A 24,654-nucleotide genomic window follows, 5' to 3' on the forward strand; every position below is an offset into this window, starting at 1 on the left:
CATCTGAGCTAATTTTCAGAATACACAGTGTCACAATGTTGTTGGAATATTATGGGAAAAGGCTCACTTTCCTCCAAAAAAGAAAAGCTATGAAAATTATCCCTAACTTATCAGCCAGAGAGGAAATAGTTTCTACTCATTATTAATTGTGAATGATATTAACAAATTTCCTAATATTGAACATTTTGTATTTTTAAAATAAACCACTCTTGGGCCATGGCTATTATCCTTTCAGTGTACTTCTGTGTTCTATCCACCAATTATCCAATCTTTCATTTAGAATGTGTCCTCGATATCCAAGAGAGACACTATAAATTATGTTTGTGCACGCGTGCATGCCGGCACATGTGCAATCTCAGTAATTTACCTCGCACTTACTGTGTGTTAGGAATCACTCTAAACACTTTAGATATAGTAACATTTAAGTTTCAAAATAACTATTTGAAGTAGCTACTATTGTTCTCTTTAATAAGAAAACTGAGAAGTTGAGAGTTTTGCTCATTGGGATGGGATATACAGTTGAAACAAATGTCATCTTTCAAATACAATAGTTTATTTCTCAACTAAGAGTCCAAAGTGTGTGTTTTTAGTCAGCAGATGACTTTGCTTTATTGCTGATTCGGAAGCCTGAGATACTTGCATGTTCTGGCTCAACCATCACCTAGGGTTTCACTCTCAACTGCATGCTGCTGGCAAAAAGGAAAAGGAGAATGGAGGAAAGTATTAATTTCCTAGCGCTGCTGTAGTAAATTACCAGAAACTTAGTGGCTTAAACAAACACAAATTTTATGTCTTACAATTCTGGAGGCAGAGGTCCAAAATTGGTATCAATGGGCTAAAATCAAAGGGTTGGCAGGGCTGCATTCTTTCTGGAGGCTTTAAGGAAGAATACATTTTCTTTTATTTTTCCAGCTTCTAGAGGTTACCCACACTCCTTGGCTCATGGCTGCTATGTGTAATGTCAACAATGGCTGGTTGTGTCTTTCTCACAACACATTGCTCTAAGACTGACTCTTCTGCCACCCTCTTCCTATAATTACATTGGGCCTAGATGTTATCTAGGTTACCCAAGATAGTCCTATCTTAAAGTCAAATGATTAATAATTTTATCCCCCCTTACTATTTAATATCACAGCTTTCAGGGAATAGAATCTTGCAGGGGGGGGGGCAGGTGGAATTATTCAGCCTCCTACAAGAGTGCGTCTGCTTAAAATCCTGGCTTTGAAGTGGTCAACATATTCCACCATGAGGAATATGATTAGAGGAATAGTCTAGCTGGAAGAGGGCTGATAGAATTCTTAGGTAGGAACCATATTCCAGTACTACATTGTATTCTATGAAAAGGAAAATTGGATTTTGGCAGGCAGTTAACTCTCTCTCACACAAAGGTTTAGTGAGTGGTTCAGAATGTGGATGGAATCTATGTGCTTAACCACTAGGCACTACTAAAGCATATCAAGACCATACTCCATAAAATTAATATCAAAGTTTTCTCGCTCTCTCCCTATATTTTTCCTGTTATGGAGAGGTTGCAACAGCACTGCAGATTCCTTTTCCTTGAAAACTTGGTAAAATTCACCTGTCAGATCATGTAGATTTGGTGTTTTGGGAAGCGGAAGACCTTGGACATTTCTTTTATGACAACTGGCCTGTTCAAAATTTTATTATTTTGAAGGATCAATTTTGGAGATATTTATTTTCTTAGAAAATTATTTCATCCAGGTTTCCAAATTTATTTTCATAGAACTGAGACAGATCTGTCCCATAATTCTTCTATTGCTTGCTATGTTTACACTGCAATCTCATTTTTGTGTATTTGTAATTTTTTCATTCATTTGGGTAATGGCTTTTACATTTAACTATCATTTTGAAAAACAGATCTTGGATTTAGTGCTGTGTTCTATATTCTTATTTTTTATTTAATTAATATTTCCTTTATTTCTTTTCATTTCTTTAGATTCACTATTGTGCTAATATCTTCAGCTGAATATTATTAATATAGCTACATTCAGTCATTCTCATTTATTAGCATAAGTTTTTTTAAGTCCTCACCCAAGGATACATTTATTGATTTCAGAGAGGTGGGGTGGTGGGGAGAGAGAGAAGAGGGAAACATCAGCCTGTTGCTTCCTGTATATGCCCCAACTGGGGATTCAGCCTACAACCTATGGGAATCAAACCCACAAACTTTTGGTGTACTGGATGATTCTCCAACCAACTGAGCCACCTGGCCAGGGCACAGCTTAAGTTTTTAAGGTGGTATTTATACCTGCATGCAAAGATGGGTCAATATATAAAAATCATCCAGTTTAATACACACCACATTAACAAATCATACCATTATCTCAATCAGTGCAGAAAAAGCATTTGACAAAATTCAACTCTTTCATGATAAAAATATTCAATAGAAGCCCTGCCTGGTGTAGCTCAGTGGACTGAGTGTGAGCCTGTGAACCAAAGCATCACCGGTTCAATAGCCAGTCAGGGCACATGCCTGGGTTGCGGGCCAAGTCCCCAGTAGTAGGGCGTGAGGGGCAACCGCACATTGATGTTTTTCTCCCTCTTTCTCCTTCCCGTCTCCTCTCTCTATAAATAAATAAAATCTTTAAAAAAAGTATTTAAAAAATATTCAATAAACTAGAAATAGAAGAAAAGGACCCCAACATAATAAAAGTCACATATGAAAAACCCACAGGTAATATTGTATTCAACAAGGGAGAGACTGAAAGCTTGTCCTCTAAGATCTGGAAGAAGGCAAAGACACTCTCACTTCTATTCAACATGGTACTGGAAGTTCTTGCCAGAGTAATCAGGCAAAACAAAACAAAACAAAACAAAATTGGAGAAGAAGGGGAAGAAAATAATTAAAGTGTCTATACTACCCAAAGAGATCTACAGATTCAGTGCAATCCCTATCAGAATTTCAATGACATTTCTTACAGAAATAGAAGAGCCATCCTAAAATTTGTATGAAATCTCTAAGGATGACAAAGGAGAAAGAAGAAAGATGAAGACAAGGAGGAGGGGGAGGGAAGAGGGAGAAGGGAGGAGGAGGACGACGACAAGGAGGTAAAGGGAGGATAAATGGTGATGGAAGAAGACTTGACTTATAGTGGTAAACACAATATATAGTATTGAAGAATTGTACCCCTGAAACCTATATAATTTTATCAACCAGTCACCCCAATAAATTCAATAAAAAAAAACCTTGAGAAAAAAAAGTTGGACAATTCACACTCCCCAATTTCAAAACATACTACAAAACAACAGCAAGAACATAGTGTGTTACTGGCATATAGACCTATAAATCAATGGAACAGAATAGAGATCCCAGAAATAAACCATTGCAAAAATGGGCAAATGATTTTCAACGTGGGTGCCAAGACTACACAATGGGGAAAGAACACTCTTTTTGAACAAATGGTGTTGGGAAGACTGGATTCCATTTGCAAAAGAATAAAGTTATCTTACACTATACATAAAATTAACTCAAACTTGATTAGAGACCTATATGTAAGACCTAAAACTATTAAATTCCTAGAAGAAAATATCAGGGGAAACTTTAGGACATTGGATTGGGCAGTGATTAGCTTTGACACCGAAACACAGGCAACAAAACATAGTATGAAACTTTAAAGCTTCCTGTCTCACACACACACACACACACACACACACACACACACACACACTCATCATAGTGATAGGGCAGCCTATACTTTCTAGAATATATGAGGAACTTCCACAACCCAATGACAGAAAACTCATTTTAAAAATGGGCACACAACTTAAATACACATTTCTCTACAGGAGATATAAAAATAGTCAAGGAGCACATGAAAAGAAGCTCGACATCACTAGTAACTAGGGAAATGCAATTAAAACCACAATGATATATCATTTCACACCCATCAGAATGGTCACTATCAAAAGAACAGAAAGTAACTGTTGGCAAGGATGTGAAGTGGGAACTCCATGCATTATTGTAAAATGGCAGAGCCATTAAGAAAAACAATATTGGGCCCTGGCTGGTGTAGCTCAGCAGACTGAGCAAAGGGTTGCCAGTTCTATTCTCAGTGCACATGCCTGGGTTGTGGGCCAGGTCCCCAGTAGGGGGCACACAAGAGGCAACCACACATTGATGTTTCTCTTCCTTTCTCCTTCCCTTCCCCTCTAAAAATAAAATAAAATAAAAAAAAGAAAAACAGTAATGGGATTATACCCTAAGAATCCTGAAACACCAATTCAAAAGAACCTATGTACCCCAAGGTTCATAGCACAATTTACAATAACTAAGTGCTGGAAGCAACCTAAGTGTCCATCGGTAAATGAGTGGATCAAAAAACTATGGTACATTTACACAATGGAATACTGTGTAGCAGAAAGAAAGAAGGAGCTCCTACCCTTCGTGACAGCATGGACGGAACTGGAGAACACTATGCTAAGTGACGTATGCTAGGTGGTAAGACAAATACCATATGATCTCACCTAAAAGTGGAACCTAATCAACAAAACAAACAAGCAAGCAAAATATACGATAACAGAGACATTGAAATAAGGAACAAACTGACAGTAACCAGAGGGAAGAAGGGAAGGGGTAATGGTGGGGGGGGGGGGGGAGAGAAAGGGCCATTAAGGAACATGTTTAAAGGACACATGGACAAAGCCAAAGGACGGTAGGACTAAGGGTGGGAGGTAGGGATGGGTGGTGCAGGGGAGAGAGATAGGGGGGAATATGGAGAAAACTGTACTTGAACAAAAATCTAAAAAAAAGAAAAACAGTATAGAGGTTCCTCAAAAAATTAAAAATAGAATTACTATTATATGACCCAGCATTCCCACTTCTGGGTATATATTTAAAGGAATTGAAAGCAAGATCTCAGATAGTTGCACAGCTGTGTCCACTGCAGCATTGCACAAAACAGCCAAGATGTTGAAGCATTCCAAATGCTCAGGGACAGATTAGTGAATAAAGAAAATGTGGTACATACATACAATGGAATTATCATGCAGCCTTAAAATAAAAGGAAATCCTATCACATGCTACAACATGGATAAAACTTGCAGACAATATGCTAAGAAGTAAGCTAGTCAGAAAAGGACAGTAAGGTTCCACCATATGAAATATCTAAAGTAGTCAAAATCATAGAAACAGGAAGCAGAATGGTAGTTACCAAGGGTTGGTGGAGAGGGAAGGGCAAGGGGGAATTAGTGTTTAATGGGTACTGAGTTTCAGTGCTGCATCATGAGCAAGTTCTACAGATCTGTTGTACAACAACGTGAATATACTTAATACTACTGCCCTGTACACTTAATGATAGAGATGATAAATTTAATATTATGTTTTTACCATAATTTTAAAAAGCAGAGATGGAAAAATATATAACACTTAAACAGCACAGTTAACAAACTTCATATACTAATCGTTCCCTAGTTTTAAATTTTCTATAAAGCATCTGTGTTAAATGACTTGTTTTTTGCTTTTGGTATGTCTCACAGATATGCCCATAAAACATTTGGTCCTAGATTTTAAACTACTAAATCAATTTATTTAGTTACAAAACGCTGTAGTTGTAAAATTTTTTAGTTATTTTTGGTAACTTTTATTTTAGTAACTTCAAATGTATTGACATGTTTCATAATATCCATTTGTTCCCAATTTAATATTCATTATTCACTTTTATATTACATACACCCTCTCTCCCTTTTTTGATTTTGCCAGAGGTTAATCTATTTTAATTAGTCTTTTCAAAGAGTCCACTTTTGCTATTTCCTTCCTTCAACTTTGACTATTGTTCTTTTCTTGTTAAATTAAATGCACAGCTCATAATGCTAGTTTTTTTTCTAACTTAAGCACAATATAGGCTATAAAATTTCCTCTAAATGTTGTTTTAGCTACCTCCCACAAGTTTTAATACTGTTTCATTAAATTTTCTTCTATTTTCCAATTTTCATTTTTTGCAACCCACAAATTGAAGTTTTTTTAATTTCCAAGTATGTTTTTCAAACAAATTTTAAATGACGTAGACTTATAATTATATTGTAGCAGATGTGATCTGTAAAAAGAACCAATCCTGATTTTCTTGTGGGTAGCTTTGAGGCTTAGCATATGCTCAAGTTCATAAATGTTTCATATAACCTGAAAGTAAATTTTAAAGCTGTTGAACACAAAGTTGTAGATATATTAACTAGAACTCATTGCGTTGTTCAAATCTTATGTATCTTGTCTACTGTTTGCCTTTGTGATTATTAATCAATTATGAAGATGTGTACTAAATTTTTACAATTATTATGGTAGATGTTGTAGCTCCGTGGTCTTGGTAATTTTGTCCATTTCTATTCATATATTTTGAAGTAATGAGAAACTACTTTAGAAAATAGTTTAGAAATTTATAATTGTCATGACCAACTTTATCTCAACACTGCCTTTTACAATAGACCATCTAACATTAAATAAAAAGTTCTAGGTGGTAAGGCTTTCTCCTGTTCCATAAATTTATTTTCTACTTTATTATCAGAGAAGTTACTTATATTATTTCTACTTTTGGAGCTTTTTTTCATTTATGAACATTCCTTGAGCACTGGAAAACCACTTTTAACCTATATAACTTGACATATGTCATATTAATTACAGCATTTGTATCTCCCATATATTTATCTTCTGTGCACTTGAACTGCCATGGGTTAGAAAGAATGAGTCAGTCTCCTTATATTAATGCATTCCTTATTATTTCATGTAATTCCTGAGACTTTTCTTAATGAATTTGAATACTATGCTACTTGATGCATAGATATTCCTGTCATATTTTCACTAAGAACTGCTTTCTTGAACACTACAACATGCCCTTTTCTGTCTGTAATGTGTAGAGCCTTATCCAACATGAAAATTATGACTTATTTTTTAATCCCAATAGGCCTTTCTGTATTCTTTTATTTCAACATTGCTGAGAAATCTTATCATGTTTTATGTTAGCATTCTGTTTTTATTGCTTTTTAAAATATTTCATGAAATGATCTGTGATTTCCATATTTTATTTAATGATTATTCATTCTGGTAATTTTAAAAGTTTGCATTTTTAAAAAAGATTTTATTTATTTTTTAGGGAGAGCAGAACGGTGGGAGAAAGAGTGGGAGAGAAACATCAGTGTGTGGTTGTCTCTTGCATGCCCCCTACTGGGGTCCTGGCCTGCAACCCAGGCATGTGCCCTAACTAAGAATCTAATTGGCAACCCTTTGGTTCGCAGGCTGGCACTCAATCCAATGAGCCACACCAGCCAGGGCATGTATTTTAAAAATCTTATCTAAACCTGGGTTCCTCAAAAAGTAGAGCCTGAAATGAAGCATATTACTACTTTTCAGTCAGGCAATGTCCAAAAGGAAGAGTGAGAAGCAAGGGAAATCAGGCAAGGACTGAAGGCAATACAAGACAGTATAATCAAGTTAGCTGCTAGGTTTCAAACCTATTGATTGCTCAACCCTGAAAGAGGACAAATGGGATAACATTCTCATTTTACAAATGAGGACACTGAGACACACAAAGGTGGAATAAGTTGCCCAAAGTCACATGACTAATGAGTGGCAGTGCTGAGATTTAGGACTACTCTTTCCACCAATAGCATTATTTTTGATTCTGCCACTGGTTCCTTTCTTCACCTTTCTTAAGTGCCTACTCTGTGTGTCTGGCAAGATGTTAGGAAAACAGATAAACATCTCCATGCTAACTGAGATCATTTTAATAAGCATTAGCTATAGGCCACTGCCATCATTAATTCTAATCCCTGCCATTCTTTTTTCTTTTCTAAAATTGCTGTTTGTACATGTTCTTGCTCTGTGGACAACTCTTGCTTTTTATATATATCATCTCAGTGACCCTTACAGCTTGATTTTAGACTTTTAACCTCTAAACCTGTAAAAGGATAAATTTCTGCTGCTTTTAAGCCACCTAATTTGTGGTTGTTATGGTAGTTCTAGGAAACTAATACAGGGCTTTTATAATTAGTGAAAATTAAACTCATACTACCTATAATGATTTCCCCCACCTTTCAAAACTAAACTGTGCCTATTCACTATGGAATAATTTAAGTAAAAGGTATAATTAGACCCCATTTACTTAGAAAAATCTGAACCTTTGAAAAATACAACTTAAGACATAAGCTTTGTTCTTTTAGAATTGTAGGGGATTTTTATTTACATAGCTTGCTCACAGACCTTACTTTAAATAGATAACTATAATAGATTACCAAGAATAAAGCAACAAAAAGGCAAAGAACATCTATACTAAATCCAATAAACTTTCTACTAAATGTGTATATAATTTAAGATGCCAGTGAGTAAAAAAAACAGAAACTTCATTTGATCCACTCAGTGAAGGTTTCTGAAATCTTACTATTGTTGTGACAAAGGACAATTGCTTACTTTAAACATAACTGCTCTACAGTTACTGGTAGAAAACTAAAACATCTCATTTAGCCCCATATTACCTTACCAATGTCCTCACACAAATATTTTTAGATTTTGTACTTTGTGAAATTCAAATTCCTCAGTGTTGTTGAACACAACCATTCACACAAATGATACACATACATGACAACTCAATTCTGTGTATCATTGAGAAGCATACATGATATGGACAGATATATATAGTATATGCATATTTTCATACACTTATGTTATTTACAGAAATAAACATTTACATTAACTTGCTCATATGATAGTAGGCGGAGATGCACATACAAAGTTAACTTTAAGAATGAACAGATTTTTTAAAAATAAAAGTATATATGGAACAAAAAGATACCTGCTGAGAGCTATTTCTTTTTAGGTAAAGACAAAATTATGTTGATCCTTCAACAGCTTTTTAAAATAATCTAGCCTGAAAAATTAATTTTGTAATGGAAATAATTTACCACCATGATTTGAATTTAAAAATATATATTTTTAAAAAGAAAATATATTAAAGAGTATAACTCGTCAGTGATTGCTTTAGAACCACAAAAAGGCATCGAAAAGAAGAAGAGAGACAGGTCAACAGTCCCAAACAAACAAACTGTTGAGTTTATCAATCTGATACTTCTTCCTAAAATCACTATATTCCTTTGAAGTTATTGAATACGAAAGCTGCAAATAGAAGGGGATCTCACATACTGAACACTTTGGTATACTTACAGGAGATTTATGAATATCAGCCTCTACAAATATGTAGGAAATAAATGAGTAAGACATTGATAAAAACATTAAATAATAAAACAAATGGGTCAGAAGGCACATTCTGAAGAATACAACCCAGTAAATGAGAGAATGAAGGTTTAATATTAAAGAAAAATCCTCAAAATTTATTTGAGGCTTAAAAAACTAGTATTTCAAATTACACATGTAAATCTTATGCAAAAACAAAAAGTGTTTTGTTTACAAGAACTTTTTATCAGCTCTGAAAGTTTTAAAAATTCAACTGAAGAGAAAATGAATTTTTTTTTCCAATTTGAGTATTCTATGAAGCACCTCATTTTCTCCTAATTTTTCCTTAAAAAAAAAAAAAAGAAGAAAAGAGAAAACAAACAAAAACTCAATTGACATTACTTTGGTATAGAGTTCACTATAGATTCAGTGCTATTTTCTTTATCCTGCTTTTCTTCTTCATGTGGTGAATCTAGTTCATTTCTGCTGGTTTCTTCCTCACTGGAATCACTGTCCAATCCACCTTCAACTCTGGCAGACTTCTTGTCATGGGAAGAATTCCCACACACTTTGTCTGTGGGAACAGCTCCTTTCCTTTGGGGTAAGATAGTGAAAAAGGCTTCTTGCCAGTCTCTTGTTTCCAGGTATTCCAGAATAATCTCAAACACTGAAACAAAGACAAACTGTATACATTTCTTAGCCAAGTTGACAACCTCTACACATTTCTTAGCCAAATTCATCACAATGTTGCATACTATATTTTAAAATACACTGCTTTTAGGTTATGTTAGGAGTGCTAGTATGTCCTAATAATTACTTTGTTCTTATCACTTTCTTCTCCTTTTGGTTGTCAGAGCCAATTTGCCCCAAAGCTCTCAAGCCTGTTACCTCCTCAATACAGTTCTCAAACATTCAGGAGTTTACCATTATCACTTGTCAATATTAATTGATAGACACAGAATCTTTTTGCTTCCTTTCTATTCTTTATCCCCTTCACTTCTTTATCCTTTATGTGCTAAAACATAAAACTAGAAAAAAAAGGCTAGGATTAGTCTAAATTTTTTCTATCTTACCTATAAAGAGCCACTCATTCTGGGGAGCATCTTGGCCGCTTTTCTTTTTCACATTAGAGGTAAAAATGTAATACTATCTCTAAAGCACTCTCACATTAACACACTACTGAAAGGTTAATTTGGATTACTTTATGGAAAAGTAATTTCCACAATCAATCAAAGGTCTTAGAAGTTCAGTCCTTGAATCAGTAAATTCATTTCTATAACTTCCTAGAGCCTACGATGGAGAAAGTTCTTAGCACATAAAAAGAGCCCAAGAAACAGTTGTGTACCAATAAAAATCTCTACTACATTTCTGTTTTCGAGAGGGGAGGCAGGGATGAAGAAAGAGAGAAACATCAATGTGAGAAGAGAAACATGGACTGGTTGCCTCTCATAAGCTCCCTGACATGCCTGCAACCCAGGCATGTGCTCTGACTGGGATTGAAACTGATGACCTTTTTGCTTTGTGGTACACTGCCCAACCAACTGAGCTACACTGGTCAGGGCTCTGCTAAAAAAAAAATGTTTGAAGCAAAGCTCCAGGCAAATACTTAGGGCTCAAAAATGTATGTTACAATGTTACTTACAATAATAAAAACAAAAAAAAATCAACAGGAGAATGACTACATTATTGTATATTCAGATGATAAAATATTACATAATCATAAACAATAATTTAATTATGTGAAAATGTATCATTATAAATGGGGCGAAACACCCAGATTTATAACAGTTTGTGTAATAGAATAAGAATCCAATTATGTAATAATAATAAATATGCATAGGAAAAGAACTGGAAGGAACCATACCAAGAAGTTATGACCAAGTATCTCTGGATAGTGAAATTGTATCTTATTTATTTTTCTTTACAGTTTTCTTCATTTTTGAAATTTTCTAAAATAAGCATGTATTTCTATATTCAAATTATATATCATTACATTTTATAGTTTTCTCTCCAGCAAGGTATATTATTTTGTACATGTCCAAAACGTAAACATGTTATTTTTCAGTGTTTACTCAGGTATATTTTCAGTTTATACCCTTATAGCTTACCATGATTAATTGCCAAAACTTTTCTACTATTCATCTTCACAAAATTTCCAAGGGGAAGCTGTGCATGGTCAATTCCATGATCTGATGCTTGTTTATATGTGAGTCCCTAAAACAAAGACACTATAACTTGGACTAGAACATTAGGTTATTTTAACTTAAAGTCTACGACAGAATCAGTAATTTTTAGGAAAGACTTTAATTCAGAGAATATTATCTGAAGTATGTGTGTGTTTGTGTGTGTATATATATTTAACTGATAATTTGGAAATATTCTCTTGACAATAAGACAGCCGGGATGTTTAGGGCACTTGTTTTAACCAATTTACAAATGAGGAAACCAAAGACATGTTCCCTCCCTCTGTCACAAAGTCCTTCAGTGGCAGAACCATAGGAAAAACTTGGCCCATGCCTCCTGACTCAAATACTTGTTCACTGTTCAACACTGCCTTTCTCTTAGTTTCAAATACTCAAAAACTGAATTCCTGGAGGGGCAACATCACTCTTCCCATGAATGCAAAAGATGCGCAGATTAAACTATGTTTCAATTTTATAACACTAAGAGGGAGAAATGACAAAAACATTCTATGAAAAGCTGAACTGAAAAAAATTTTAAATTGCCTATAAATTATGTTTTTCCCTATCAATTAAAAGATTATTGAATATGAAGAATTTTCTCTTCTCAAAATTAAAACTTTTAAAGCCTGGGTCTAATCAGAATTGAAATAGCCAGAAGACAGAGTACAGGACAGGAGAAAGAAGAACTAAATTTCTCCATCAGTAGTTTGTGTATTTTAAGGACAAATAATAATGATTAACGTGGATGCTTTTGAAAACAAAATTGTTTTAGTTCAAAGACATAAACAACATGAAAGATAAAATTTGGTCCAAACTTGGTTCTATATAATAAAATAGAATTTTCCACTAAGAAAATAATTTAAAAAAGCTAAACATCATTCTGATAAAATTCCCTCTGATGCTATCGAGATTCACTGTCCAATTATAGCCACATGTGACTACTTAAATTTAAATTGATTAAAATTTTCAAAAATTCTGTTTCTCAATTATATTGTACACATTTCATGTGCTCAATAGCCATAGGGCTACCACACTGGACAGAATGATATAAACATTTCTAACACTGGAGAGTTCTGCTGCACAGTGGTTCTATACAAGAGTAACAAATTTATATTGTTTTGCTGACAGTACTTCCTCAGACACTTAGTAAACATGTTTTTTCTTTAGTTGGGTTGAATTTAGCATATTGCAAAGAAGCTGACAAAGTACAAAATGTTGTTTTCTGTTAGAAAGGCCATTTCTGTAGTTTTTCATTTGAATGAGGATAAGTAGGTAGAAAGAGACAAAAGTAGAAATATAAGAGAACAGAAAATATATCACATGAATAACACATATTTAAAATATAAATTTATCAGTTTTGTTATAAATTTTACCAGTGGCCTAGAAATTGATTAGCAGCAGCATCTTCTATCCACACAGCAAATTGTTTAAGCAGAACAAGCTGCCTGGTTTCAAATATCTGCTTTCCCACCTACTACAACTGATTTTAGACTTAAGTTCTCTAGGCCTTCAGTTCCTCAGCTGTAAAATGGAGATAATAATAGCACTGACCTCACTGGTTTATAGTGAGGATTAAGCATACTGATATACAGGTGAGGCAAAAGTAGATTTATAGTTGTGATTACATGAAACACAGTGTATTCTCATATTATTATTTATTAATTATTGTATTATTTTCCATATAAACTGAACATCTAATTTTGCCCCACCTTATGTGAAGTGCTTTGCTTAGCCAGAAAAGTGACTGCATTATAGCAGGCACTCAACAGAGATCAGCTATCATCAGTATTATTACTACTATCAAACAGTATCATTGTTATTATTGACAAAATTGATATATCAATTTTACGTACAAGCAAAAGCAAAATTAAAAACTTAGTACCTTGTGATGGTTGTGATCTACTAATCCTCCAATCACATAAGCCTTTGATTCATCTAATTCCTTCAGTACATTAGGGGAATCTGATGTAAGATATATCAGGTCTTCTTTCTTTATGAATTCACTATAGTGCTCTGGTTTAATGTGAATATCCTTTAAGACACAAGGGGAAGATGTTATTAATAGAATTTTGTGAAAATTGGCTATCATCATTTTGAGAGGAAGTGAATCATATTAAAGGAAGTATGAAAGAATGTTGTTACGATGCACTATTTATAACCTTCTACTTTAACTCCTATCACCTCACACCTTAATTAATTAAGTGGGCTTCAAATGCCATTTCGGTCTCCCACCTCAGATCCTTCCAATTTACTTCCATATGCTAATGACAGAGTCATTTTCTAAAAACACCAATTTCAATGTTTTGTCTTTACCTGTAGGATGAAATTAAAACTCCTTAACTTAGTAACTCTTTCCTGAATATGGCACTTAACCCACCCTTTCTAACTTTGTTCCAACAAAACAAACACATTTTGTCACATATTTGCTCACATGGTTTTCTAGCCCAAGAATGCCTTCTCCAGTTACTTCCCCTCCACCTACATGAATCATCAAAAGGAAATGGATTATAGATTTAATAAATTCCATATACCTATTTCTATAAAGATACATATTTGAAATTATCTTTATCAAAATTTTTAGGTCACAGGTAAAAAACTTAACATTGGGCAGACTTTTGTAAACTATACTGATAGAATAAAAGAAAATATATTATGAGGCTCAGATGACATTTAACCAGTAATTTTTTAAAAGATTTTATTTATTTAATTTTAGCATGTGGGGAAGGGTGGGAGAAAGAGAGGGAGAGAAACATCAATGTGAGAGAGAAACCAATGGGTTGCCCCTGGTACACACCCTGACCGGGGACTGAACTCACTATCCGGGCATGTGCCCTAACCAGAAATCAAATGGGCAGCCTTTTGCTTTCCAGGACATCACCCAACCAACTGAACCACAATGGTCAGGACTTAACCAATAATTGTTAAAGAAATAAGAAGTAAAGTAGGACTTGTCTCACCTAAAACGTATAACCTATTGATAAATAAACAGCCAGTTTTCTGAAAAATGTTATATTATAATTTGGCCCCTATGTTTAATAAGGGCCCCAAGAGGGTACTGAAATTTAGCCCAGGCTGGCGTAGCTCAGTGGATTGAGCACAGGCTGCAAACCAAAGTGTCGCAGGTTCGATTCCCAGCCAGGGTACATGCCTGGGTTGCAGGCCACTGCCCCCAGCAACTGCACATTGATGTTTCTCCCTCTCTCTCTTTCTCCCTCCCTTCCCTCTCTAAAAATAAATAAATAAAATCTTAAAAAAAAAAAAGAGGGTACTGAAATTAGAAACCAGTGAACTTATGTCTCTCTGGAAAGCTGGTGGTATAATAAATATAATAAGCCACAAAATAACAGAAAGTATGCCCACTCAAAGTTGTTACTATTACTTGTTGTTCTTAGGAAATTAGGCACAATCATAAAACTTGGTAAATATGTTGTACTTTAAACCTTTAAAAAGCCTTTAAAAATATTCCACACTCTAGGCTATTAATAAAAATAACTGCAGGCATTATGAGATTTGTGTGTGTGGGAGGGAAAGTTTGTCATGGTTAGAAATGGCTTTGAGAAAGAGTTCAATACCAGTATGTGGACATGAGAACACAAACTTAGGAGGAATGATGCAAGTACATTTTCAAATTTTAGAGCAACTTCATTCATATATAATGCATAGCCAGTTTACTGGGTAGAGATTAAATAAAGACCTTTAAATTTGTTCCTTTTTAAAAAATATGTTTTAAAGTTGGAGGCAAAATAGCAAGTGAGATTTAATGAGAGCAAGTAGAGACAGACATCTCAGTCTCTGTAGCTTCTCCAATTAGTACCCTTCAACTTAGGTATACTGATTCACAGGGTTCGGAGATTGCTCTCTTCTATTTATTGACATTATGTAGAACTTAGTTAAAAAATGCAGACCTTTAACCTTAAAAGTACTTGGAATTGTGCGAAAGTTAATCGACTGTAATTACCTTCCAGTTGACCCATCCTTTGTCATTTTCATCCATGTTCTTTTTCAACTGGCCTCCATGACTTGTCAAATAAAACTGATAGAGAGATTTGTAGGCATAAGATGAGAGAGAAAATGACTACTGAAGTACATTTTATTCCCTCATACACTAACCTGATCATCAATAGAACAAAATACTTTCATTCTAGAAAAAAATAAATTTGTAGCATGCTTCCAACACACAAGAATAAATTTTTGGTGAAAATGACATGTTTTGTGCACTCCATAACCTGCTAACTTCCTTATTCCATCTACATTTTCACCCCATTTTTCAAGCATAATGTGCATTTCCCTTAATGATCACTTTTCTATAAATTCCCTGCTTCCATGTCAACTTTCCATTCCCTTTCTTTTACCACCACTGATATTTTTTTAATAGTCCCAAGTCTTTGGAATTCTTTGATTCTGAAACCTGACATCTATTTCAAGTCTAAGCAAGAGTGAGAATATAAAATGGAAAAATATAAATTATCACTTCATAAAAACAAAGTATCAAACCAAAAAAGAATTTCCAGTTCTCAATGTCAGTGAGCCGATGTTAATTATTACATCACCTAAAATTCAGACAGCAGGCAACTCTTTTTTTTCCTATTTTTAGCTTTTTATTTGAAATGTTTTATTTTTTTAATTTTATTTTAATCATTGTTCAAGTACAGTTTTCTGCCCTTTACTCCCACCCCAGCCCGCCCACCCATAACCTCCCCACCTCCCTTCCATTTCCACCCCCCTAGTTTTTGTCCATGTGTCCTTTATATTTGTTCCTGTGTGGGAGGGAAACCCTTCCTCCTTTCCCCTGAAATTCCCTCTCCTCTCCCCTCTGGTCACTGTCAGCCTGTTCTCTATTTCAGTGTCTTTGGCTATCTTTTGCTTGTTTGTTTGTTTTGTTGTTTAGGTTCATGTTAAAGGTGAGATCAAATGGTATTTCTCTTTTACCACCTGGCTTATTTTGCTTAGCATAATGCTTTCCAGCTCCATCCATGCTGTTGCAAAGGGTAGGAGCTCCTTCTTTCTTTCTGCTGCATAGAATTCCATCGTATAAATGTACCCTAGTTTTTTGATCCATTCATTTACTGATGGGCACCTAGGTTGCTTCCAGCACTTACCTATTATAAGTTGTGCTGCTATGAACATTGGGGCGCATAGGTTCTTTTGGACTGGTGTTTCAGGTTCTTAGGAGATATAATCCCAGCAGTGGAATTACTGGGTCAAAAGGCAGATCCATTTTTAGTTTTCTGAGAAGTTCCATTCTGTTTTCCATAGTGGTTGTACCAGTCTGCAACCCCACCAACAGTCCACTAGGGTCTCCTTTTCTCCACAACCTCTCCAACACTTGTTGTTTGTTGCTTTATGATGGCCATTCTGACTGGTGTGAAGTGGTATCTCATTGTGGTTTTAATTTGCATCTCTCTGATAGCTAGCGATATTGAGCATCTTTTCATGTGTCTCTGGATCCTCTGTGTGTCCTCCTTGGAGAAGTGCCCATTCAAGTCCTTTGCCCATTTTTTAATTGGGTTGCTTGTCTTCTTAGAGTGGAGTCATGTATGTTCTTTACATATTTTGGAGATTAAACTCTTGTCTGAGATATCATTGGCAAATATGTTTTTCCATACAGTTGGTTCTTTTTATTTTAATAGTGTTTTCTTTAGCCATGCAGAAGCTTTTTATTCTGATGAGATCCCATTTGTTTATTCTTTCCTTTATGTCCCTTATGTTTCCTTAACAGTAGGCAACTAGTCTCAAAGCACTCCCTCACTCTAGCTAAGGAAGTATTTTTCAAAATTACCAGTAACTCGAAATCTTCTAAGTAGAATAAACCTACTAACAGCAAAGCACACATCAGTTCCTCCTATTCCCCAGAAGGGAAAGAATGAGACCTAAGAAATGGGTATGAAAATAGATGTGTACCCTTTAACAAAGATGTTCAACTACACAGCAAAGAGCAGGTCAATGTGTCCAAGACTGATGATGACCAGGCAGTGTGGCTGAGAATGACATGTGAAAAAAATGTTTAAAATATCTTACTTTATTTTTGCAGAAAAATAAAACATGGTTCAAATAGGCATTTTGTTGTCTAAGGGATTATCTGTAAGACACTTGTAAAGGAGTGGGGATTATTCAGGCCTCTTCCCAATGAAAATATAAGAAAGGAAACTGGAGTTTGTTTTAAAATCTTTCAAACATACCTGCACAGGATGCAGTGCTCGTCGATTTTCTGCATAACATCGTTGAATCTGCTTATGAAGTTTCTTAATGTCCTATACAAGAGTACAAATTTTAAAGCAGCTTTTTCAAAATCATCTATGGCCACTCCACAATCTTAGTGAAATAGAGTAAGTACAAGGGATGACTAGACAGGTACATTTTTTCCTTTTGAAATACAAGTCCTTTCTGATCATTTCCATTCAATTTCCTTATCTAACTTACAAAAAATCACTATAAGTCAATACTCTGAAAGTAAATACTTATCACTATAAGTCAATACTCTGAAAGTAACCCATTATCTCATATTTTGTATCCACTTAAAATAGTTCATGAAACATTTACTCTTCTTAAAAGTCAACCAAAGGAAAAAAATTCTTAGAGCCATACTATTACTATTTTCATAACTTATCAATGGATTAGAAAGTAATTAAAGCATGTTCTTTGTACTAGCATTATTTAAATAGCCAGATTTCTCAGACTATTAAATAAGAAATAATTTAATTAAGACCATCATATTTCTTATTTTCTTATTTTGATTAGGGCAAATAAACACTCAGATCTTGATGATTAATATGCAGTTATTGAGTTTTATAATCTACCCATGGTATTTGTCTCTCCTATCAATACATATACATATACACATTCATAAAAGGAATTCATTAGCTAGTTTAACTTAGGGGGCAGAATATGAAAAACTTGATTTAAGATTCATTTCAGCACCCAAATTTATATCAAAGTGATACTACATATTAAAGCAAGAATTATTTAGCACAGTTTACCTACACAATTTTTCTGACAATGGTTCATGATACCTTTAATATCATCAAGCTGTCAAAACTGCAGTCAATGATAAGACGAAGTGTGCTGTGAACAACACCTCTTCGAACACGTTTTCTATCGTTTCCATCTGAGTTTGATTCCAGTTGACACTGTCGCTCTAACTGCTTTCTCTTGCGTTTTTCCTTCCGCTTTTGTCTAAAGTTAGTAATTGAAATAACTTTTTGTTATTTATATATTCAGATATTTATAAGACTATTCTATATAGACAAAGAAACAATTACTTTTTTTAAATCAGCAGGCTTAGCCATATGAAATTGTCACTTCTATGAATCAAAATTGGTCAAATATCAGCAATTTTACATGTGCATCTAAGTTTTAGAAAGGAAGAAAATGAGTTTTCAAAAACAATGTAATGCTTTTTACACAAATCCTAACTATACTACTAATAAATTCATTTATTATTGGTATCATACTCTACTAAGAAAACTTGATAAATATTAATACTCATTTTGAGAATTTTGGTAAATTTTACTGTTATAATTCTTCCCCTACGTGATTTTCTAGCAACGTTTACATGATGTAGGAAAAAAGCGAAGTAAAACTATGAGTGGGGAAAAAAAATCTCATACTGTTTCTCTAATCTGCATCAATTATAGTTTATTTTCTCCCAGTAAATTTTGGCATTCTAGGTACAATAACAGTTTCAGCCCAACTATTCTCAACAAGACCTGCAATAGTTCTTCTAGCAAAATCAATGTTAGGCCCAAATTTGATCTATCTGAAGTGGTTATTTTTGTTCCGTATCTAGGACATGGATGCTAATTATATCCCTTTCCTAAGTCAGTTATTTCAGAAACTGTGCTGCTACACAATAGGTTTTGGGTGAGAAAAGTGTGCAGTGTAAATTCATAAGCACTGCTAAAAACACAATTCAAAACATACAGCTTTAACAGCCAACTGACAGTGTTAGCTAACAACATGCATAGCCCCAATTTTAATTAACACAATTACTTTTAATGTGTAAAAGGACTGTGACAGGTCCAACATTCCATTATTTCTGAATAGGGGTAGAATATATGCATTTGGAAACATACTTGCGGAGTTCTCGTTGTTCTTCCCATTGTTTCTGTTTCATTAGCTTCTTCATTTGTCGTTTAGATATTGGTTCAAACTCTTCACCTAATCTTGGCTTCTGGCTTTCCTCTTGATCTTCACTTAAGTCTTGCTTTCTTTCAACATTAGAGGTCTCAATAAATGCTGGCATCATTTCAGATGACATTATTTGATGCCTCTGAAAAATGGAAAAGCAACTTTTGACATACAGAGATGATTCACACTAAAAAGGAAAAGACAAATAGCCAATAGATGTGATTAAAATTAAACTATATCAGAAATGAATAAAAATGAAATTTAAACAATATATGTCATTTACTGGCAAGTACCTTGTGATAAAATGGGGTGCTTTCATATGCTATTGGTGGCACAATTTTTCCAGCAGGCTACACATATGTAGATTTCAAGAGCTTTAAAATGTTGATACCCTCGATTCAGTAATTTATTTCCTTAGAATAAATTCTTGTTAATGAATCAGAAATATACATAAAATTAATGCAAAAGGGTATGCAGTAATCCCCCCTTATCTGCAGTGAATACATTCTAAGATTCCCTAGTGGATGTCCAAAAGGTGGATAATACTAAACCCTACATGTATTGTTTTTTCCTATATATGCATACATAATAAAGTTGAATTTATAAATTAGGCACAGAAAGAGATGAAAAATAACTAATAAAAAGTAGAACAATTATCCCTACATACTTTAATAAAAATTATGTGAATGTGGTCTCTCATAACCGAGATGGCTAAGTGACTAATGTTGGGCAGAGTATACAGCATGGATATGCTGGACAAAGGGATACTCACATCCTGGGTGGGATGAAGCAGGATGGCCTTAGATTTCATCATGCTACTCAGACGGTGTGCAATTAAAACTTATAAATAGTTTAATTCTGGAATTGTCCATTTAACATTATTAGACTGTGGTTGACAGCAGGTAACTGAAACCATGGAAATCAAAAGAGTGGACTGGGTGGAAGGAGAATTGTTTCATGTACTCCTGTGTTATTTTTAACAATGAAAAATTTGGAAACTACTTGAAATTACCTCTACTGTTGAAAGTAAAAGGGATTAAATAAATCAGAGTTTATCGACGATAGTGGCTGGGAATACTAAGTAGCCAGTAAAAATTATGTTTCCCAAAATTATTTAGTGATAAAGAAAAATGGTGATGCTAAATAAGAAAATCAAAACAAAAAAATATACAGCATATCCAATTTTGTTTTAAAAAGCACAAACATTTCATTCATACCCATGGTATTCTGCATTTTCTAAATTTTATAGAATAAAAACATTGTTTTATAATATAAAAATATTATTTTTTAAAAGAAGAAAAGCACTTTATGAAGTCACCTTTAATGTTATAATATGAGGGAAATGTTACTTTCATTATTTGGGAATATACTCACAATTGGTTTTTGACAGAACATATGCTATAGATCTACATATTTGGGATAGTGCAAAAAACAAATCTGGTTGTCCCCTTCCATATATTTCATTGTAAATACACAATTATAAATTTTCCACTTTAGTCATGGTAAAAAAACACACAAAATACTCAAGTTGAATCTGTAATCAGTCGTGGAGTGCTTAGGGCCATCACAAACATCTTTATTTGCATTTAATCACAGACACCTTTATATCTGTTTTTTAGAACTGGATTTCCCTTCAGATTAGGAAAAATAACTAGAAATATTGAGATTTCTCTTTAACAAATTATTAACACCAAAGCTGAAAAATGTTATGTATTATTTATCCATACCAAAGACTAAGTATATAAATGTTCAACTGGTTTTAAAGAAAATTGTATGATTCTTCCTTTTCACAGAAATAGCTAAGATGTACGGAGAAGATAACATCTTAAAGAAGAAAAATCACAATTCAGAAATGGAAAGACAAAACCTTCGCAGAACATAATTTAAGCAGTAGTTTTATGATATGATTCTTGTTTTCTTTAAAAGTGCAATGTTGTAACACGACATACAGGGATAACTAAGCAAACTTGGAAAGTTTACCAAATTTTGACTGCGAGGAAAGAAATTTTAAGATGTGCTTTGGGAGCTACAGCAAAAACCCTGGCATGAACTAGGTCCCAAAATTACTATGAAGGAGAAAGAGTCATCTAGTAACACAAGTAAGAGTTCACAGGTTTTCCTTAAACCACTAATCAGAGTATCCTTAGTTTAAAGGAACACTGGCTAGACATAACAGCTCAAATTCAGTTCTACACTGAAAACTCCACATGGGCAGGGATGACATCTGCTTTTGCCCAACTTTAGAGTACCAGTACTAACAGGGGGCCTGGCACTTTTCTTGCTTATATATTGGTAAAATAAATAAATGAGTGAATATATTACAAAGGATTTTTAAAATTAAATAACAATAGCAGACATTAATTCTTACCACGCTTAACCAAAAAAGCGCATCTAATTTAATCCTTAAAACCAACACTATGAAGTAGTCAGTATCATGCCTACTTTACAAAGGAAAAAGGCACAGTGAGGTTAATTATAAATACAAAGCTACTAAATAATTCCTAAGAAATAAGGCACCTAGAACAAATTTAGCATAAAGTAGGTCCTTAAAATATTGTACTTGTTGGATGAATAGATGAATGAAGTAATGGAGTTATGATTCAAACCCAGATCTAACTCTCCTTCCCAGAAATCCAAGATCTTATTTAGAAAATAAAGGTTTCCAAGGAATGTAAAAGAGCTATGATGCTTTAGTCCTGCTGTTGGAAGGCTCTCAGATTTGTGTCACTGAAAGATGACAAAAAAACAGCTCCAGTTTAATTCACATGCCACTAAATAATAAAATTGGGACAGACTTCCTGAGAAGTTTTGAGGCACCCTGCCTCCCAGTCTTGAAAGGCATGACAATAGTAGATAAAAGATAGAAAGGAAAAAACACAAAAGATACAGCCTCTCTCAAAAACAAAAGCAAGAACTAGAATAGACATTGTTCCTGCTGGGTATGCTATGCAAAGGCAACTGGGAGTCTCCCTGGCTTTAAAGTAGGAAGAATAGTAGTAACACAAGACAGAAGGTGGGAGATGGGAGACAGTTTCAGATGAACCCTCAACCTAGTGTTGGGGGTGGAAACAAAAATTTCAATATATTAGACAAACTCCAGATTACCTGGAGTCCAAGAGGTAACTGATGGATTAGAAGATATGCTGGCAATCTGACTCAGAATTCAGACAGAAATAGAGTGAAAAACAGTATGTCATAGCAGTTAAAAGATCTGAATTACAGAATGAAATACAGACAAAATGGCAGAGATAAAAGTGTAACCTTGAATGTATTCACCAGTAATTTTTATAAAGGTTGAAAGATAAACATTCAACTTAAGAACTGCGAAACAGAGGAAACTCAGTTCGCCTGAAAAGATTAAAAGAAAATTTTAAAGTAATTACTGGGTTTCCCCGGGATCACTTTTATTTTACTTCTTTTCCAGAGATAGTAAATTAAAGTTAGCAATGTGTGTATCCAAAACAACGTGGAGAAAATATAAGCTAAACCTGCCCATTAAACTAAACATGCAAACTTACACAATTAAAATTTACAGAAAATAGTATTTTAAGACTATTTCCATTATCACTGGCATTTTTTGCTAGTTCTGTATTAGGTTCAAAAATTGCAAGCGTTAATTGGCTCTATGATATGAAAGTTACAAAAAGCAATGTATAGCAATATTTCACAGCTCAAGTACACTAGGGGGAGCTTTCGCCTTTCCTACCTAAGAAGTCTTAGAAACCCTGTCAAGTACATAGCTAGATCATAAGCTAGTCAACATCGTCATAATTATTTTTAAAGCTCTCCCCAATTAAGAAAATGCACTATAGTAAGTGAATTTTTTGAAGCTTTGAGTAAGCTAGATATCTTCATGCATGAATACAATACAAACGATGTTGGCTTGAGACTGCACTCTTCACATACAAGGATACGTAACTCCCACTGCGTATTGCCATGCAATAAGTAGTTCACTATGCACTAGCTTGTTCCGATTACAAGTTAAGCAAAATATGTATGATGTTTACTGGATATATTTGTTTTCTTATTTTAGTTTTGGCCACAGTTTATAAGCTCTATAGCACAGAGTTCTGCGTTCTTCCCTCACATGCAGTGATGCTCTCACAGTACATTTTCAGTCATTTAACCACATTCCACAAATATTTAAGAACCGTATTTTTTAGCAATTATAGAAATATTTGTGTGAAATTTTGTTCAGCTCCGAATTTTTAAAATGGTTCATTTAGTCACATAAATAGGTTGTCAGGTGGTCTTATAAAACTAAGAACTGGATAAATATGACTAAGGCCATTTGGTGTGGGAAGAACACACAAAAGAAGGGTTTCAATATTTCTTGTATTTTCACTTCTTAGCAGATTTAAACAGGAAAAACACACATCAAAAATCAGCGACTGGCCAAAGTTAAAACAAAAAGCTTTCATAGATTTTATTGATTGGGCTAACATATTCTTCATAAATAATGACACAGACTCTCAGAAAAATCCAAACGAATTTTGATATAACTGCAGAATGGAATTAAATGATCTGACAGTGACAGGGAAAGAACACATTTTTCAAACCGCGCCCGCCAAATCTACAGTAGTAGAAACTGCGCTTGGTTCAGCTGTCAGGCCTCTTAGGCAGAGGGTTGGGCTGGGATAAGGAGAGGGGGAGGATTTAAAAAATAAAAAGTGAGAAAATCATCTGTTGCTATCCTCTTTATATCTCTACAAAAATGGCCCAATTTTAACACTTAATGTTTATTTCCGTGGAATCAGGTAACAATTCGGTCTTCTTAAAATCGTCCTGAGCTCACCACGATAGGGCTAAAAGCACAGCAGTACCTTTCCCCTTTGTTCGCTATCTTTCCGAGCGCTCAACAACGTCTGCCTCCCAAAACGAGATAAAGAGAGTAAAAGAGGTAAAGCGACTTGCCCACGGTCTCTAGCCAGGAAGTGGCAAAACCGTAACTCGTTTCCTGGCCCTTCAGACTCCACATTTCCCTCTCCCTTCGTTCTCTGGAAACTCACTCTTCACAAACTAGGGACTGGATCCCGACAGCGAAAGAGATATCGACAGCTGGCACCCCACAGAGGTGGACAGAGCCTGGACCCTCTCTCCCCTCTTGGCCACGAGCTGGAGGACGCTCTTCAGAGGCGGGATTAAGTTGAAGCTAGCCAATCAGGGAGCTTC

At 34.5% G+C, this 24,654-nt stretch overlaps 1 protein-coding gene across 6 annotated transcripts; it reads right to left on the minus strand.

Annotated features, from left to right (window-relative positions):
• Positions 1-8,153: 8,153 nt before the first annotated feature.
• TRMT10A (tRNA methyltransferase 10A) lies at positions 8,154-24,622 on the minus strand. 6 transcript variants are annotated; one of them, XM_045820440.1, is made up of 8 exons: positions 24,492-24,622; positions 19,428-19,624; positions 18,366-18,528; positions 17,535-17,606; positions 15,314-15,388; positions 13,238-13,387; positions 11,281-11,386; positions 8,154-9,839 (listed from the first exon to the last, which is right to left on the minus strand). In XM_045820440.1, exons 2-8 carry the CDS (start codon positions 19,610-19,612, stop codon positions 9,571-9,573), a joined length of 1,020 nt encoding a protein of 339 aa, XP_045676396.1. In that variant the 5' UTR covers positions 19,613-19,624; positions 24,492-24,622; the 3' UTR covers positions 8,154-9,570. The 6 variants fall into 6 exon arrangements, with proteins under 6 accessions (XP_045676396.1, XP_045676397.1, XP_045676398.1 ...); XM_045820441.1 differs by having other exon boundaries at positions 24,397-24,619; XM_045820442.1 differs by having other exon boundaries at positions 19,428-19,669; positions 24,397-24,619.
• Positions 24,623-24,654: the final 32 nt, after the last annotated feature.

The sequence above is a fragment of the Phyllostomus hastatus genome, unplaced genomic scaffold, assembly GCF_019186645.2.
Source record: "Phyllostomus hastatus isolate PE091 unplaced genomic scaffold, TTU_PhHast_1.1 phas_scaffold_39, whole genome shotgun sequence".
Classification (NCBI taxonomy): domain Eukaryota; kingdom Metazoa; phylum Chordata; class Mammalia; order Chiroptera; family Phyllostomidae; genus Phyllostomus; species Phyllostomus hastatus.